At 38.0% G+C, this 19,833-nt stretch overlaps 1 protein-coding gene across 1 annotated transcript in view; it reads left to right on the top strand.

Moving 5' to 3' along the window:
• The window catches only part of LOC100888199, a 72,625-nt gene that overhangs the window by 35,904 nt on the left and 16,888 nt on the right, over window positions 1-19,833 (top strand). Inside the window, exons 5-8 of the mRNA XM_030974585.1 lie at window positions 2,738-2,776; window positions 14,171-14,293; window positions 14,755-15,012; window positions 15,938-18,558. Of these exons, the coding sequence (XP_030830445.1) occupies window positions 2,738-2,776; window positions 14,171-14,293; window positions 14,755-15,012; window positions 15,938-18,558 (3,041 nt within the window). The remainder of the gene's footprint in view (window positions 1-2,737; window positions 2,777-14,170; window positions 14,294-14,754; window positions 15,013-15,937; window positions 18,559-19,833) is intronic.

Raw genomic sequence — 19,833 nt, 5'->3', positions numbered from 1 at the left:
ATATAAAAAATGAAGGAGTACAAACACAATAACACTAGCTCTATTTCTTTAATTTGACTATACAAGTTACTAGATGTTGAATTAATCACATGCAGATCTACTTGATAACACGACCTACATAACGAAGCTCTACTCTGTTGCTAGGTAACCAATTTCTGATCATCACTATTTTTCTGAAGTAGATATCAAGATTACTCTTATCTGCTCTTGGCACTCCCAAAGATTTATGATCCAACTGTGTTTAATATGTTGTAAATAATCAAATTTTACATTTTAAAGGCAGTATCCTTTTCCTTAAAGAATTCAGTTTTTAGATACTTATCCATTAACATATTTCATGATGCCAAAATTCTAGGGCAATTTATGACACTTTTTATTATGCCTCCGCCATCGAAGGTGGTGCCGGAGGCATCATGTTTTCGGGTTGTCCGTCCGTACGTCCGTCCGTACGTCCGTCCCGTTTGACCGTTATCACAATATCTCAAGAACCATTTAAGATTTAAACTTAAGACTCGGGAATAGTATTTATCACCATAGGAAGACGATCTGATTAGATTTTGGAGTACGTACGTCAAAGGTCACAGGTCACAGAGGTCAACTTATGAAATTCCTTGTATTGAGTTTGTTAGCGCGATATCTCAAGAACCATTTGAGATTTAAACTTCAAACTTAAGGATAGTATGTATCACCATAGGAAGACGATCTGATTAGATTTTGGAGCACGTATGTAAAAGGTCAAGGGTCACAGAGGTCAACTTATGAAATTCCATACATTGAGATTGTTATCATGATATCTCAAGAACCACTGGAGATTTAAACTTCAAACTTAGTGATAGTGTGTATCACTATAGGAAAACAATCTGATTACATTTTGGAGCATGTAGGTCAAAGGTCAAGGGTCATAGAGGTCAACTGATGAAATTCCATACATTGAGATTGTTATCATGATATCTCAAGAACCACTGGAGATGTAAAAACTTCAAACTTAAGGATAGTATGTATCACCATAGGAAGACGATCTGATTAGATTTTGGAGCACGTAGGTCAAAGGTCAAGGGTCACAGAGGTCAACTTATGAAATTCCATACATTGAGATTGTTATCATAATATCTCAAGAACCACTGGAGATTTAAACTTCAAACTTAATGATAGTGTGTATCACCATAGGAAGACAATCTGATTAGATTTTGGAGTACGTAGGTCAAAGGTCAAGGGTCACAGAGGTCAACTTATGAAATTCCATACATTGAGATCGTTATCGCGATATCTCAAGAACCACTGGAGAATTTTCACTTCAAACTTAATGATAGTATGTATCACCATATCATAATATCTCAAGAACCACTGGAGATTTAAACTTCAAACTTAATGATAGTGTGTATCACCATAGGAAGACAATCTGATTAGATTTTGGAGCACGTAGGTCAAAGGTCAAGGGTCACAGAGGTCAACTTATGAAATTCCATACATTGAGATTGTTATCATGATATCTCAAGAACCACTGGAGATTTAAACTCCAAACTTGTTTAAATTGCTCTATGGCGGAGGCATCATTTTCGACTGCGCGCAGTCAAAATTCCATCTAGTTTAATATTTATTATGATCTAGTATGTTAATAAGGCTTACATGTTCTGTAGTATATCCACAATAATGAGGAAACAAATGTAAATAATGCAAAATGATCAATTCAGTGATTTTTGTAAATCAACTTTTATTGTTGAAGGAGAATTATATAGAGTATAATATATTTCAGTAATTTTTCTTGATTTAATTGGTCAACGACAAACATAACTGCATTTAAAGTTTTTTGGTCATGAATGTTTAATGTTCTGACCTTTACTCAAACTGAAATCGAGTAGAAATCATGCCCTTTCAAATCAGTTGAACTAGTTCACATTTTATCACTTGCACATTAAACACACCCCAAAGGACTGCGAATCTAAAGGTAAAGAGGCCTGAGAGATTTTGGCTGGTACTAATGGAGTTTGGTTCCTTCCTGGGTCGATCAACTTGAAGAGATTAAATGGAGAAAAGCAATTAAAATCACCTTCAAGCTTTATTGATCATGACTTGTGACTTCTCATGTTGTTAGGAACAGGAATTCTAACATTTCTAATCAAGTCGCTAAGTGAGTTCTGGTTCTCATATAAGAAATTATTGCCATCCTATACTGGCAAGAAATTTTTCAGAGACTTAAAATGTCTTTACTTCGCTTTGGATTGGCCAAAAGTCAGTTTGAAAATCCTAGGGATTCATGTGGTTATAATAGATTTTTGAGACAAAGTATAAAGCAGAGTTTGTTAAACTGTCTTTGCACTTTTCCCAATTGTGAAGACTGATATGAAGATATATTGATTATTATGGGGTCAGAAAATTGGCAAAAGATCTGATGCAGTTGTTTTCTTCATTGAGCAACCAATGGTATTCTATAGGATCCCTAATTATGATTTGCCAAAATGTATGTATAAATTATAGTACACTGGCATGCCTAAATATGAAAATGTGATTTCTAATTTACTTGTACATCAATTCATTCCATATGTCCCAGGTATGTTCTAGACTTGAATAATAGTTTAATATTTTATGCTACATGAAGACCATGAATCTGTAAAAAATTTGTGCAAGACTTTCAAAATTCTTTATTATTTGAAATGTATGTGTGTGTTGATATGATGAAAGTGTAAACATTGTAGTAATCAAATCTCTTTCTTTTATTTCTTCTCTCTGTTGCATACAGGTTGCCAACCAAGTTGTTCAGGCACTGCTCATGCAGAAGGTACGTAGACAAATAAATAATGATCAACTTCCGAAATTCACTGACATCATCTAAATCCCCTTGATCATGTCATTGCCCCTTCTATATCACTCACAAGTAGAAACAATTATCCAAACTTATGATGTCTATGACAAGTGTCATTTTCATTGACACCTTCAATTCCAAATGAACGGATATAGCGATCGGTGATTGCCCTCTCTAGCTCTCTAGCTCTAGTTGAGGCTGCAGGTAGCTTAGTGTACGCTCTTCATTTCCTCTGCGCTGACTAAGAGACCATCAGTGATTAGGATGAGTCAGGTTGGCCATGTCCAAGACGTTGAGAGATCCGACTTGGGGTTTTCCAGCCCTCTAAAAGGGGCCAAAAGACTTGCAACAAGTTGACGGAAGACCCTTATGATACCTTTAATCCCAGGATTATATAAAAGTAGCTCCTTTTTTTTTGAAGTTGTGATATTTAACTATAATGTTAATCAATTTTCAAAGTGAGGTGACTTTAGTGCCTGATAGCTCGGTGATTGCCCAAATTATGATAGGGAGACTGCTTTAGAGATGTTTTTTTTAAAATCAGATATTAACATTCTCGGTCGTCATTGTAAAGAGTGACAAGAATAGTTGTAGTCAAATAACTTAAGAATGAGTTGGAAAATGGAGACATTTAGGATAAGCTGGAGAGTGGTGGAAAATAATAAAGAAAAAAAGCCAATAATGTTGTGCATCTAGGAATGAGATATAAGCCAACAGCTAGATTGTGGAAGCCAAGATCATGACAATTAGTTACGTATCTGCGCTTCTGTCTGGGATTTCCCTTTTGCTTCTCCGCAAATCTTGAAGGAAATTTAATTTTAGAGTTGGCATTAATGACCCCCTTTCTACTCTGTTACAACTCTCTTTCCTGTTCAACCAGACGATACTTTACCTCTTCCCCTCGCAGTCTCGTAAAACATTATGCTGCCCTCGTAGTTCCGTTCTCAACCAGCTGGCTGCATGTGAATAATAAGCTTAAAGGCTTATGTCTGGCACTCATTTCTTTCTCATTAAGATAAGTGTGAATGAATGGGCTCATACATAGAGACTAGATTACTCATTGCATACCTATTAATTAAATTGACTTATGTAATGTTTTTCAGCTTTCATTAGTGTCCAAGACAGTTGTACAGTTTTTAGCTTTAGATGCAGCCCTTTCAGTGTATACGAAGTGGGGTGAAAATTTAAGGGCTGTTTTTGCTATGTATGAAAATTTGCAGGATTGATGGTTTTAGAGAGTCTAAAATTTGTTTCCATCCGTCATTGTTAATGTAGGCCTATATCTGGTTGTGGGGCTTCCATAAGCAGGAAACATTATTGAAAAGATTTCAGTCTTCATGCATTCATGTAGACAACATTACTTTATGTTAGTGGGGCTCATTGTTTGTGTATGATACATTTATAAACATACAAGTATAGGCTTTCTAAAACTTTATAAAGCTAAATGATTTTTGATGGTGTTATGTGCCAAGATACAAAACTTTGTGAGATTTAGAAATATCTTTAAGTTTGAGTCTATATCAAGTTGCAAGGTTTATTATGAGTGGGATTTCTCTCATGGGATGATGTTTCAGGATATTTTTGGACTGTGAATACCTAGTTTATATTGAGCTGTAGGATGTTGTAGAGGCATTAAGTTGGGTATTTTTAGCTGTGCATGGTACCCACAAAAGTGGTGGGTTGTATGTTTATAGGGAAACATCAATTTTTTAATTTAATCACTACAGGAGCATGATGGCACCATTTGAATTGAAATCATGTAGTGGAAAACATTACATCTTAAGCCATTCTTGTTTAGTGGATTAAAGAACTAATACTCTTCCATGAGTTGCAAAAATTTTCTCATCAACTGCTAGAGAAATATATTGTAATGATATTTATGATTAAGCTTATATTGAAAAGGCTGGTATTAAAATCTAAGCTCATAGATGACGTTATATAAAAAGGCTGGTATTTAAATCTAAGCTCATAGATGATGTTATATGATACAGAGAGCTATATGTATCTCTCATGAAGTCACTTCTAGTCATCAGACAGTCATTGATAGAAGAAGATCAAAATAAGCCATGTTTTAGCTCAACTAAGATCCAGTTTAACGAACTGGTCTGGGACCATTCTAATAGTTTGCTTTCCAGACTCACTTGAGTATATTGCAATAATTTGTTGTTTGTTTGTTTGTTTGTTTTTAAGCAGATATTTCTCCAGTGTAGTGTTGTGTTGATATTCATAATTTTCACAACATACAATTATACTGTATGTGCAGTTTGCATGTCACATGGGATATCGGTGCAGATACTGTAATATGTAGAAGGCTGATGACAAGACTAGGGAACCACTGCTGAATCAGAGTTTGAGGGACGATGAGAAAGAGAGATAGAGAGAGAGAGAGATAGAGAGGGGGAGGGAGAGAGGAAGGGGGTGACTGAGGTGCATGCGATGATCTCTGATCATTCGTGAGGAAGGGGACGACGGGTAAGCGAGGAAGCTCAGTCAGGGTGACGTTACTACCCTATCACGTTGGGTTCGTGGGGGATACGACACGCCACCGATCAAGGATTGAGTGGGAAGCAATCGTAGTGCCATGATGTACTTGGAGAGCCACTTCAGAAGTAGTTGCGTCGTGAGCTATGAGAATAAATAATGTTCTCTCACTACATCCTGTGTTATGTATTCAACATGCCAACACCTTGTTACCTCCAGTCTATAGGCAGTATGAATCCAATTTTCTCCTAGAAAAGTTTTGTCAACTCAGAGGTATCTGGAGCCCTGGAAGCATCTTCGTCTCGAGGGAGCTTGCTGACATCATTATTTCACATCTTAATCTTAACAAGATGATCATGAAAAGGCTTCCTTCGAATGGATATACAGACTTTTGTCATCAATATTAGTAAGCAGAATGTGACAGCTTGAGGACAACATTTTGACTTTGTTTGACGCAATCACACATGGAATGGATAATCTGAGAGTACCAATGAATCACTGCTATTATTCCGATTGGGCACGGAGAGTGATATACTTCTGATTGAGGATTAAGACAAAACACACAGAAACCATGGGTTAGACTTGGAAATTATTTGTAGTGCTTCACTGTGTTGTTTCTAAAGGAGCTCTGAGATACTGTCTAAACGTCTGCTTCTTGTCGAGTCCAGACACTCAAAGAGCTTCAACCTAATCATCTTGTGCCTTGCATTAATTATACCTGAGCAGCAGCAGCAGTACTTCTGTAGATTTTGAATGATGGTTGTTATTTCCGTTCATCGTTCTTGAAGGTGTTTTTCTCTTTGGTGGAGGGGGTAGAAGAGCAGGAATTTTTTCTAAGATGGAGGATTTTTTCTTTCCTTGGCTTGATCTGATGGTCTATTTCTCAGTCTGCATCGGACTCTGGTATTTCGTGTCACTGCAGGTAATGTTGCCAATTCGATGTCCATATCATCTCTTGGATGTGTTGGGATGATATGATATGAACTTGAGTGTTTCTGTTTCAATCTTCGATACCAAAACAATGCAACACTGTTCAAAGGTTCTTAAAAGTAAAAAGTATTTTATGAAGATTGGGTTTAAGATTTGTGCCTTTGTTTGTTTTACTTTGGGGGAAATGAAGGGATCTGCTCCCCTGCAGAATGTTTTAAAATGAAGGAACTTGTTTTTAAATTCATTTCATTTTCTAATTCTTTATCCTGAATGATAGATAGAAATGGAATGTTTCAGACTGTTTTTATAATGATGAAATGGACATATACCTCAAAGAAAATGTAAAAATCACGTTTGCAAATATTACTGATCGCAATACCTACCGGTAGCTCATTGACAGGAAACTTTAATCTGGTTCATTCATACGATAAAGAAAATATATATTGGGAGCGAGTGCCCTTGACTTAGTGTGCATTTATATGTCCATCTCTGCAGCTGTCATTTGGAATATATTTCGAGATATCTTTTGATAAACAGAAGTTATTTGAGGTGTAGACCCAGCTGGAAAAAAAGAGAGGAAGCTTGCATTCACAGATGAAATGTGAGTGGGGTTTTAGCTAAGTTAAGTCATCAGTTGTCACTCTAATGCAAGATTTGAATCTGGAGTTTAATATCCGTCCTCCTGGCATCTGCCAGAGTTTCAGGAAAGGTCCTCCTAACTTATTACCCGCTCTAAAGTCTAAACTGTTACAGATTTTTTTTTTGTGACCATTTTTGCATCAGGATTGGTTTTGCTGAAAACCACTCAGAACAAACCTTTCTGAATCTTTCTTAGCATATATAGTAGTTTTGCTATATAACGTATCAGATGTGTACCCTGTTTTGTTTTTTTGGTTAATAAGTAATGTAGACAATTACAATGCAAAATTATAATAATACTAACTATTGTGATAAATTTTTCAAATGATACACATTATGGATGATAGTTTAATGAAGTTGATTTTACTTTTCTTAGCTTGACATGATGACTAACCCTAAGGGAAGAAAATTACTCTAAATAATAATAATAATACAAGCTCATCCTTATATAGCGCATTTCAGGACCGCAGGCTTTACAGATATATATTTGTACATATTTAAAGATATTTTTTGCTGTAGAAACTTTCTGAGTTTGCCTTTTTTTAGTCACAGGCAGGATGTCTCCTCCAAAGCTTATCCTTAATGTTCCAAATGAGTCTTAGAAAGAAAACCTACTCCCAAAATAAAAGTCATGATGACCTTTGTTAGGGGGCGGCTGGGCATTAATGTTCCTGCCTCTTTGCCAGAGGGGCAATCCCCTGTAGAATAAGTTGACATTGGTGTGTCAATAGACGATGTATAAGGCAAGAAGAGGAAGAAGAGCTCTTAGATCTCACCCCTCGGCTGTGCGAAGGTTACATTAATGTATCATCGGTGCACAATGCATTACTTATCAGCCTTGTCAGTTTTCATTAGCTTCTCAACCTAACGATGGGTGGGCTCCATCATCACATGATTTCTTCTATCAAAATGTGATTCCATGGTTTGGGAATAAGATTATTCTCTTTTTAAAAAGTTTTAAAAATGCAATTTCAGTTGTATTTTTTATTTAGGTTACCAGTATTTTAAATGGAAAAGTACATGTACAGTATACATAGAAGGCCTTTCCTACAGCTTGAGGTTTCAGAGTATGTGGAATAATGAATAGATTCCCCTTTTAAAATCCATGGATTAAGAATGGAAGCCATCATGTTTTAATTTTGAGGTTAGGGTTTGAGTTTAAGATTTGTAATTGTCGAGAGAGCACTATATAACCTACATTATTCCACTTACTGTTTTCTCTATCTCAGAAATCAATCTTTTTATTTAATCCATCTTCCTCATAGTTTTTCTCATTCTATATCTCTTTGTACACTCTTACACTCTCATACCCCTTCTGCTTTTCCTCCTTTATAACCTCTCACCTCTTATTTTTTAATTTGTTTTGTCCTGTAAACCACCAAGGTGGAATATATCTATTTTTAATTAGTGCATCTTAATTAATGATGTCTGTATCTTTGGATGTGTGTCTTGCTTCTTTGTCTTGCCACCAATCTATAGGTTATTACTCTTCTATTTTTGTCTGTCGGTGGAAGGGGTCCCCCTACTTCATTAAAAGGCTTAATTAACAGGCATCCTGTCATGTACAAAATAATCTCACCTTCTAAGAAAGGCCTCTAAGATGATTGCATTGAACATGTTTCACCCACTCCTAAAGTTGAGAGCCCGCGTGGTCAAGGGTGGTTTATATATAGGCACCTCAATGGGAAAACCTTCGGAGCTGTTTCTAGCACGATCAAAAATTTGGTAAATGTAGCAATGAAATTTTGAAAATAGAAAGAATGAGAAATCAGTTTTTAAAAGGTAGGTTCAGGCTCACAACAAGATATTTATTTTTGATTTATTGTTAAATGAAGGTATTAATAAGAGTGTTCTGCAGGAAGTCAAGGAAAAGGTATTTTACCCATGACAATGAAAGAATATTGTATTTTTAGAACCAGAAGGACCATATCTCTGGTATATGAGTAAATTCCTTCTTGTTCTCATTGATGTATTGATACCTTATTTTACCAGACTGCTATTAAAGAAATCAATCTGCATCTGAGGGACTTGTTAGTTAACGATTTATCCCTAAAAAAAGTACACTAGAGATTTGACTTGGTTGAACCTGGGACCTTCCGGTTGTAAGACCCTTGCTCAACCATTGAACCATCGTCTTGAGCATAGATTAGGCAGGTGTTTGATAGTGAGGATGAAGAAACTCTATCACTGAAGCTTCTCCCATGTCATCTCAAGAGACCAATTCTGGCTTGACATCAACTTATAACTGTTAAATATTAGTTTTAGTATATGATTGGATTTTTAATTCCGCACCTGTTTGTTGATCTGACCCATATAACCGTTCTCTAAGGAGATGAGATGTAGGGCAGCTGGAGCCTGGGATGTCATTGCGGAGCTATTTTGGTCAAAATGATAACAATTTGAGTCAGAAAGGGCAGAGGGGCATTCCCTGAAAATAGAAGGGTGCATTTCATAGGAGTCAAGGCGATTGTGTTAATATCATATATCTGGTTTTAGTTAGTCTACACATGCTGACACAAGTTTGCTCTCTTTTATAAATAGTAGAACCCCCCAAAACTAAGAATATCTTTCGCTGAGAGCCAAAAGGACGTTCACTCATTAATTCTCCCCTTTCTCTCTCTGTCTCTCTCTCTCTCTCTCTCTCTCTCTGTCTCTCTCTCTCTCTCCCTTTCCTGTCTGTCTCTCCTTATCTTTATATATCTTTCTCAATCAATCTCTCCTTCTCTTTCTCTTTCAATCTCTCTCTTTCTTTCTCATTCTTTCTCCTTCCCCCTCCCACTATCTCTGTCCCTGTCTCTCTTTCTTTTTCTGTCTTTTTCTCTTTCTATCTCTCCCTTCTCTCACTTCTCTCCCTTTTCTCCCTTCTGTCTGTCTCTCTCTCTCTCTCTCTATTTTAGTTCTTCCCTCTCTGCATTCATTTTCTTCGCTCGTGATTCTTCATCATGATTAAATCCTAAACCACCCTCCCCTCCCTCCCCCTTTATGCACATCCTTCCTCCTTAGCCTATCTCTACATAGTGGTGCCAGAAACATTATTCACTTCCATCCAATATTCAATGACCTACTTTGAGCTGTAGGGTGATCCTATCTTTTATTGAGCAGAAAAAAATGAATGTTGCAGAAAAACCCTCAGATTTCCCAAAGCAAGCCTCCGAATATGAAGTGGTATTCATGTTGAAACAAAATAGGCTGTTGACAGTTGTGTCGGAAACAGAGTAAAAATGAAGGACTTGGATAATTATACGTCAGAAAAACCCTAACAAATTTACTTTCTGACTTTAAGTCTATGAGATTCAGAGACTTTGGTGGTAAGTGCTTTATAAGTAACGTTTTTATTATTATTATTATTATTATTATTATTATTATTATTATTATTATTATTATTATTATCATCATTTCTTGGTTTAATTGGCATATTTCATATATTCAATTCAGAAAGTTTTCATGAAATCAGTGCTTGGTGTGCACAGCCATATACATTTTCTCTACTTTGCAAATATGTCAAGAGAGACCAGATGTTTATGGATTGTTTTCAATAAGTATTAAACCATTACATAATAAAGATTGGCTGGTGGGTTAACGTGACATACATGTGTCATAGAATTCAATCAAAACATACTCAAATACTCCTTCAACTACAGACGAGGTATCATAAGAAATTTTTCTGGAATTAGATTAAGAAAACTGTAAGTATTTATGTTTCTCAGATTAACTAATATATTTATATTACATGTAAAGTATCTATTTTGTATATACCTTTAACAAAAACATATAAATTCATTGTTTCGTGAAATATGTTATTTAGCAATGAAATTTTATGTTATTTTTAATTTGATTGTAACTTGTCATGTAATTCAGCTGAAGCTGCGATATGATAATAAAACAAACTGAATGGAACTGAACCACATACATATTCTCCCAAATTATTTTTAACATATGACGATTAGCTTCATAATATGTATCATACATGTATGTGTACACTCCTTTTCAGTATATGGTCATCATGTGTTTGTTTTTCTTCATGATGTTTCTTTAATGTCATATTTTCCCTTATGCGTATGTGGATAGGCTGTATGCGAGACATGGAAGTTCAATTTTCAAGTAGATATTTTCATGTGGATTCCAAAATATTTCTTTTACATCTTTAAGGGCGCATTCATGCTTGATTTTGACGGCCAGAATCAGGCATCTGTTACGCGTTTAGTTTAAAACACGGTTGCGTCTTAGCTCACTTTTTAATCACCGAAAAACGGCGATCACGATCGCCGATCGTAAACTCACAAAAAGATGCGTTTACAATTTGTAAACGCGTTTAAATGGGGTCAACGCACTGACCTCTAGTGGGTCTACGTAGCATGCACAGTGAAGGTTTGTGAATCCAGCTGGAAGACCAATTAAGGCCACACACTGAGAATTGCCTGGGCGAGCCAGAGAAGTAAGCATGAACACTACATCGTGGAACTGCGATCACGATGAGCGTTTACGATGAGCGTTTCAGATCGCTCATTCTGCCTTCAAAATTTAAGCATGAACGCAGCCTAAGACTCTCTTTCGAGGCAGAGTACATACGACAGGTGCCAGGGGTTAAGATCAGAGTTAGCTGATGAAAGTCGAGAGAAGGATATCCCTTATTAATATATAGACGGTCAAATTGATAGCTTTAAACATGTAAGGTCACCTGTGTGTACAAACCATGGGGGCAGAATGGGGAAGAGACCGGTACCCAAAATAGCATTTCATTCATCTTAAAGGAACTTTTTTTAAACTATTTTCACTGGTCATGAAAAGTTTTTTTGTAAGAAATAGAAAGGCTGAAAACCTCAAAGAAAATTTGACAAAGGGAAAGTGAATGTTTATCTTCCACTAAGTACCCTGTATGATAAGATTTATTTTTGTACCATGTACAAATATCCAGAAATCATTATCTATAGGAGTAATTTCAAAGGAAGTCAATATGATTGTCCTCCTCAGGTTAAAGTTTTACACTGCATTAAAGTTGCTCATCAGAAATTGCAATATTTTTTTGTGGGGGAAGAGGATCGATGGGCAGTGATAGAATTTAATTATACCATGATTCTGCTTTGTACATATTTGTTGTTCTTACATGGCTATCCTGTGTATTTATTTCTTGGGAAAGAATGAACAAAAAATATGAAGGTACAATCTGTTGAAAAACGACCAATGTTGTTGACAGTGGTTAGCGTTAACTTAATTTAGGACAATTTGATTAATTTCCTTCTTTTCCTGCCATGGCACTGTGATTAGGGTTAAGGATGAGACGGGAGGGGTGGAGATTGATTGGAGCAAGACGGAAAGGAGCTGGAAATATTCATATCCTCACTTGCTTGATTGAATGCAGAAGAAAGGGCTAAAAAAAAATTAATGAAGGGATGATATGCATATGGTGGAAAAATAATTCTTTTCTGAATTCATCATTCTTGAAAAATTTATATTCAATTGATTTGTGTGTTCTGGATAGGCTATTGGGTCACATTTTTAGAGCTAGAAAGGTGTTACTGCTATTTAAAATGCAATAAAAGTAGTTGACTTCCTTCAGCTGATTAGACATTAATAAGCCTTGATTATGACCCCTACTTGTGCTTTTAGACACCTCATTTTCCTTCTTTATGTGAGGTGGTCGAGAACTCGAAATCAATGACAGACAAATCCTGTGAGAGGGCCAAGCAAAGAGTCTTTATTAGTAGTAACCAGTAACAGACACATTACATATCACTAATGCCGATAATCATGGAGATCATGCATTCTCCAAAACATGTCATGTTATCAAATATTAAACGAGTAAATTTGCCCTTTAAAAACCAATTGCCACAGTACAATGTAGCTGAAACTCTTAACATTAACACAGGTAAATACCTGACCCAAATACTTAAACAACTGGAAGTAACAGTCAATATAAACCTCATATAAAGCAATACATTCACATATTTGGATAAACCAACACACCAAGCTAGGTTTAATAACCTTATCATGTGACCTCAATATCACTTCTTAATTCTTGTTCAATAAACTATACCTTTAACTTGTACATTGTAATATTAAGACAATGCAAATATCCTAATAACATAAACTTAAATAGGGCTATCCTGGTTCCCCCTTTTCACAGTAAGCACATATTAAAGAATGAATAATGAAACTAACAATATATAATAATAATGGAACAAAGACAAAATATCTCTGCTTTTAAATATCAGAATATCCCAAGTCCTGAAACATTGATAAATCCTGGAAACTATAAATCTCCTTATATCTGCATCAAATACACTTTCATCAACCAATCCAATTCAAATATTTATCTTCCATACTTTTCTTGCTTCCAAACAAACTCCAATAATCTCCTGGTCTAACCCTAAACATTGCTCTTACTCCTATTATTCCATCTCAATTTAACATGTAACAATATTCTTTTATAGCAATCTGCAAAATGAGAAATAAGGTTTACAATGATAGAGGGCGCTAGAAACCCTGAAATGGCTACATAGTCAGACAAAGTTCGATCTTCACTGTTTGAAGTGCCATAATTAATATCCCCTAGCTTAGCAACCAAAATACAAACAACATGCAATACTTTTAAACACTCAACTTCTATTATAAGCACTTCTTTTCTATGCTCCCTACCGTTCTTACTGACCTCATTCCTAAACCAAGACTTATACTCATCACATCAATTAGGGCGTACCCTGGTCCTGGTCCTGGCTCTGGGACCAGGCACAACATTAGCGCGCACGCACTACACCCAATTTTGGTACCGCGCGTTCAACTTATTAGTGTACATAACCATGTACTACAATGTAAATGCATATAACAAATCAAAGCGCTAAGCATCACACAGTTTAACATTAAATCCTCGTCTCCAATATAATCATATCAACCCACATGATACATCAAAATAACTACTGAAATCGTTCTGACACAATACACATATGTACATAACAAATCTCTAGCATAACAATATTAATATTTACTAAACATAACAGTGGTTCAAGTTTGGTCAACTCACCTGTGAGAGGGCCAAGCAAAGAGTGCTGGCTTGTCTCAGCACTCCGCCCTCTACAGGTCACATGGTAATTTCCTAACCCCTTACATTTAGTTTATATCTCTTTGTGCCAGAATGCAGATTTGCACCTGGCATTTGCTGTTTGGAGAAAATAATATTTATAAAAAGTTCAAATATTTTGCATTATGTGAAGTTCATTTGGAATGAGATTGAATAGTTATTGTAGTCTCTGCCATGGTCTATTTTATAATGCATATATAACAGGACATCTTTAAACCATTCTCTTTCTCTGTCATCTCTTGTAGGATCTGCGTGACGAGTGCCTGAAGCTCCATGGTAGAGTGCGAGATCTGGAAGTTCAGAATCGGAATCTAAGGTGCCTCTTTGATCAGAATAGGTTCAAACAACCCATCCCTTCCCCATTACAGGTAAGTCTAATCCTTCTTCTTCTCCTCCTTATCATCATCATCTTCTTTCCTTTTTCTTCTTCTTCTTCTTCTTCTTCTTCTTCTCCTCCCCATCCTTTTTTTCTTTTTCTTCTTTTCTTGGTTCTTTTTGTCTTTGTTTTTTCTCCTCTTTCTTTACTTCTTCTTTCTCCTCTCCCCGACCATTTTGTCTCCTTCTACTTCCTTTTCTTCTCATCCTGCCCTATGCATACTTCACCTCTCTCTCTCTCTCTCCCTCTCTCTCTCTCTCTCTTTCTCTCTCTCCCCTTCTCTCTCTCCCCTTCTCTCTCCCCCTTCTCTCTCTCTCTCTCTCTCTCTCTCTCTCTCTCTCTCTCTCCCCCTCTCTCTCTCTCCCCCTATTGGTTTCTCTCTTTTTGTGTGATAAAATATGTAATTTTCCATCCTTTTATTTTCTTCATTTCCTTTCATTCTTACATCCGCAGTCTTCTTCTCATCAGCAATATGGTTCTTACAGCAGTACCTCACCTGGCCTGGCAGGTTGTTCAATACCGGTCCTTACACCCTCAGCCTCGACCCATTCCTCCCCCTCACCGGCCTCACCTGGTCTCTATGCACCCTTCACCCATCCACTGAGGACCAAGCACCAACTATCAGAGCCTGGTCCTACCGGGTCAACCCCAGATAGTGGAAAGGACCCACCGCTTAGCCCTCACTTGCTCCAGGGCCAGGCTGTCAAGAAGGTACGTCTGTGAACCATCAAGAACTAAAAATGTAGCTCCATGACCTGTGGTTTGCCACTATGACTTTTTATTCTACCGGGTGTCTCATCTAGCTCTATCTGTCATCTTCTCTTCCTCTTTCTATCCCTCTACCTCTGTTATCATCTGTATACTTTCTCCTTCTCCTGTTGGTCTCTGTTTCCTCTAAAAATTGGACTAATTTGAAGGAGCATGACCAATTTTCAGGTTTTTCAAATAAAAATCTTTCATGATTTATATTCCAAAAATGTCTATGGAAATGAACATGTTAACTTGGCAACTTGGCAAAAATCCAGTAGCCTGTAAAAGGGAAAAATGAAGCAAATACATTCACTCTCAAAATCTTATTTGAAGTAACGCAGTATTTAATGAGCACTCAGGCACCCAAAGTTGACCTGCATTTCCACAATATCAAATTTCCAAATCAGCCGTATCTAAATCTTAGGAAGGAAAAGTAAATCATGACATGGCAAACTCGTAAAGTCAAGGCTAGGTTCGCATCCTTCCTTAGAAGTACATCTAGCTGTATAAGCGTGTATCCATCACCATGGAACTATTTTGTTATCTGAACAACTTTAGACATAATTGAAATGAAAAATACTTTTCTGAAATGATTTTTTCTTTTAAAATTATTAATGCAAAGAAATAAGTCTTTTCAGAATGACTTTAAAAACAGCAACCTTGTTTGAGATGACTATTGACAGTGAGATTGTAAGACAGTTACAACTGAATACTCTGTTGTATGAATTGGAGGCACTGATTTTGAATTTAATTTTATCTGTCCAGAAATTGTTTACATGAAATTTATTAACTTTAGTATTATTTACAGAACTAGGGATACCAACAAATACTATTCAAATGCATGAATTATTCCTACTAAGTAATCTTCAATCTTTTGTATTTGCAGCTTGACCATCGTGGTTCCCCCGGTGGTTCCCCCGTAAAGACATCAGACCAGTCCAAAGAAACCAATCCTCAATGTGACAGTTATCAAAGGCTAGTCAGACAGCAATACCAGCAATACCGCCATCACCATTCCCAGCAGCAGCTACAGCAACAACGCATTCTACCTCAGGAGATCTATCGGCAGCTATCGGCTCCGGCAAACTATCCGGCACCATCCTCTCCGCGTCAAGCCATGCAGCAGGGTAGGACACCAGGGCACAGGGGCTTGGATCAGATGTTCCCCTTCCTTCCATACCAGTGTGAAGTGCAAGGGGTGGAGGGTGCAGGCGAGGGGATGGGTATGGAAGACTACTCGTGGACCACAAGTCCTCCAGAGGCATTTCCATCATCCATCGGGCATTCGTCGTTGCCGAATACTCCATTGAGGATGGGTGTCCACGATGAGACTTTGAATGGTAACTTGCCCTTCAGTGGAAGCCTGGGGGCCAGGATTGCCAAGATGCAGGTTATGGGAGAGGATAGGCTCGGAAGGAACTCGCCACCAGAGGTGCCAGATGGGCGCAACGGATATGTCCTTGGCGATCAGTACACCAAGCCTTATGTACATGCACCGTTCCATTATGCTCAAAGTCTTCTCAAGGAGCTACAGGAGATCAGTGCCAGTGTTAAAAGCTTTGAAAGTCTAACGCTGGAGCCTAAAGCAAATCACCAGCAGAAAAGAAAAGCTAACGATGGCCAACCCGTCCTGCAACGTCAGAAACTTGCCAAGAACTTTTCACCGAGTGCTTCCAACGCAAGCAGTGATTCCCTCAATAGTGCTACATCCCCAAGACATCTAAATCTAATGGACAGCACAAGTAGCGTAACAAGCGTAGAGAGCATGGAAACAACTTTAGAGAGGATTCCACCAACAGTTCTCTCTCACAGTAGTCCTCTAAGACAAGAACATCATCTGCAATGGAGGCCTGAGTATGGCGGGAACAAGGTTCCGGATAGGACCTCTCAATTCCCTCCTGACACCCCGTCACCACCTACCACAGACATTGAACCGTCTGAAAGAGACTATCAACATTCTAGATACTTGCGGAGTCGGCAGCACAGTGGCGGTACACATCATCCAGAAAGAGATCATGAATTAGACAGCAATGTGGACGTTGTTAGTTCTGTTGGTAGGGGCAATGTGAACAAGGCTATTGATAGGTATCAAGAGAAGGTTAAGAATGGTAGAAGAGACACTGCGCAACTTCCTGCCAAAAATCAGGTTCCTGCTCTGAGTATGAGAGACAAGGATGCCATTAACGAGGCACAAAGGAACTTACAACTATCTCAAGAGAATGAAATGGCTTGTGGAAGGGTCTCACATCTACCGGTCAGGGATGATGGAAAACAGGGGGCATATTCTGTGCAGAATTCTAGCATCACACGGTCTAAGTTTGGCGGGATAACGGCACAGGTGCAGAAGAGCAGTACTGGGTATTCAGCTGAAAAGACAAAGTCTGATGAGGATGTGCTAGAAAGTGTAACAAGCACTGCTCAAGTAAAACCTAAGCTGAGTAGGCAACAAGCAGCTGAGTCTGTGAATGAGAATGTAGAGATGTTGCCAGGAGAGGGCAGCAAGCATCTTTGTCAGAAAACAGCAGAGAGTCAGCCTGTAAATAGTCTAGAACTGCCTCAGCTGAGAGACAATGACCCTAATGACATGTCTGATCCAATCTGGAAACGCAAGTCACAGATGGAGGGATATAGGTTGGTTGGAAACGAAAAGAGAGGGGATGGGAAAGTGGAGGTTGATGAAAGTGAAGATACAGACTCAAGAGTCGCATCATTTATGACAGCTCCAGATGGCAAAGTAAAAGAACAAGATGGAAAGCTTTTATCAAAATATGGAAACAGAACAAATGGAGAGGTCTCTCCTAAGCATTTCGCTGGCAAAATCCAATCTCCAAAAACGTGCAGAAAGTCAAGTTTACCATTCCCCATCCCGTCTGCTCTAACCTTGGCAACGAGTAAGCCATCTGGAGCGGGTCTGTCGCAGAGTGTGGGATCAATTGCTAAAGCAGATGTTAGTGCGGTGGATGTGATGAAATCAGCGCAGAGTGGAGAGGCAGTGCTGGAGAGACTGGAAACACACAAAGCAGTAATGAGAGATGAAAGCAGTACAACAGCGGGAACAAAGGACGAAAGTGCCTCAAAACCAGTACTGTCAACGGGAGAGGTGGAGGCTAGGAGAGATGAAGGGAGTAAGAGTTCTGTGAAGGTACAGGGAAATGTAGCGGGAGGAGAGAAGATAAGGCAACAGATCCCTGTCAGGACGAGTAGAGAAGCAACAGAGTCTCTTCTTCAGAAGACCAAGATGCAGTTCAACCGCGGCGAGGTTGGACGATGCTCTCTGGGGGCCAAGATGACGCAACTTTCCAAGATAGGTGCACCATCTCCTGCAGACCGCCCTCTGGTGTCGCACCATGCAACAGGACGTGGCCCTCTAGCCGCCATGGCAACATCAAGCAAGGCTGTGGATGTGCCAGTTTTGGACTCATCGCCACGGTTGCCAGGAAGACGGCAGATGACACCTGAGCATCTCAGAAGTGGCAGGGATGCTATGGGAGACATGGTTGAATTTACGTGAGTACATGGCGTGCATATAATCTGTTTTTAAAGCAAAATCATGAAATGTCGACATAAAATATGCCGTCTGTATTGGAGAACTTTTGTCAGATTAACCAATTTCACCATTGCATTATATTACATTCAGTGATATACAAATTTATGCATATTGCAAATAACCAATTTAAACAAAAAAACACTAATGGATTCTGAATATAGATTGAATCCCTAAAGAAAGATATTGTGAATGGAATTGTTGATGTGATTTTCCATCATTGATTCATGCAGAACAGATTACACTGAGAAATAGGATTACAGCTTGGTTGAATTCAAATGACAGAAGAAAGCTTCCTGGTTATGAATGCAGCTATAATGGATTGATAATATTGTAATGAAGGGAAAAAATAATCAACTCTCATTAAATCTGATCATCAATATTGAATCTATTTCATGGAATATTTCAGTTGGAGACGACTTTTAGAGTTATTTTCTCTGGCAAATCGCAGAGTAGATTATACATTTTGACAACTAAATTATTCATACCCCTTGTAAGTTTTGTAATTGTTTTTGTGTGTTTTTCATAACCCAAGAATGGTCTGGTTAAATTTGGGCCTTTGTTGAATGCTTTTAAATGTAATACTTAACAATTACAAAACTTGGTAAGGTTTTGAATAATGAGGGTGTTAATTGTATGTAATTAAATTAATGGTCAGGGGTACAGCAAGATATTATCGGCCTCTTGAGACTCACTTGAGGTTTTCTTCTTGACATGTCTCACTCTCCAGATAGTTGCCGCTGTGAAATCACTTCCTTACCAGCTGTGTTTCATCTTTCACTAATTTAGAAGTCTTTGTACGATGTATGTGGTCTCTGGCAGTCTTTATGTATTAATCATTTACATTGCTTCTCTGTAAGTCTCTTCTATTTCTGAAAGGCTAAATATCTTCCTCTCCATAGGCCCGCCTTCATCAGCTCGAGATTGCCAAATAACCCGCTATTTTAAATATCCCGATCGCATATTATCCAGCTAATTTGCGTTTTCATTAGCCCACAGTTGCAATTAGCGGGATATTTGCTCGAAATAATCATCCCAATAAATCATGGGCTAGTTTGCAAAATATCCGGCTATTTGTCTGGTGCGTCTTCACTAGCCTGAAGACTCGCTCTATGAGCGAACGTGAGCAAAATATCTCGAGCTTGAGTTTTGAGTTTTGAGCTGATGAAGACGCAATTTGTAACTTCGGGCTTATCCTGCCAAATCAGAAATACCAGGCTATTTGGCAATCTCGAGCT

Source organism: Strongylocentrotus purpuratus, unplaced genomic scaffold, assembly GCF_000002235.5.
Source record: "Strongylocentrotus purpuratus isolate Spur 01 unplaced genomic scaffold, Spur_5.0 spur5_scaffold_7, whole genome shotgun sequence".
NCBI classification, from domain to species: domain Eukaryota; kingdom Metazoa; phylum Echinodermata; class Echinoidea; order Camarodonta; family Strongylocentrotidae; genus Strongylocentrotus; species Strongylocentrotus purpuratus.
The sequence above is the reverse complement of the archived record's forward strand: the minus strand, read 5'-3'. Positions and strand labels throughout refer to the sequence as shown.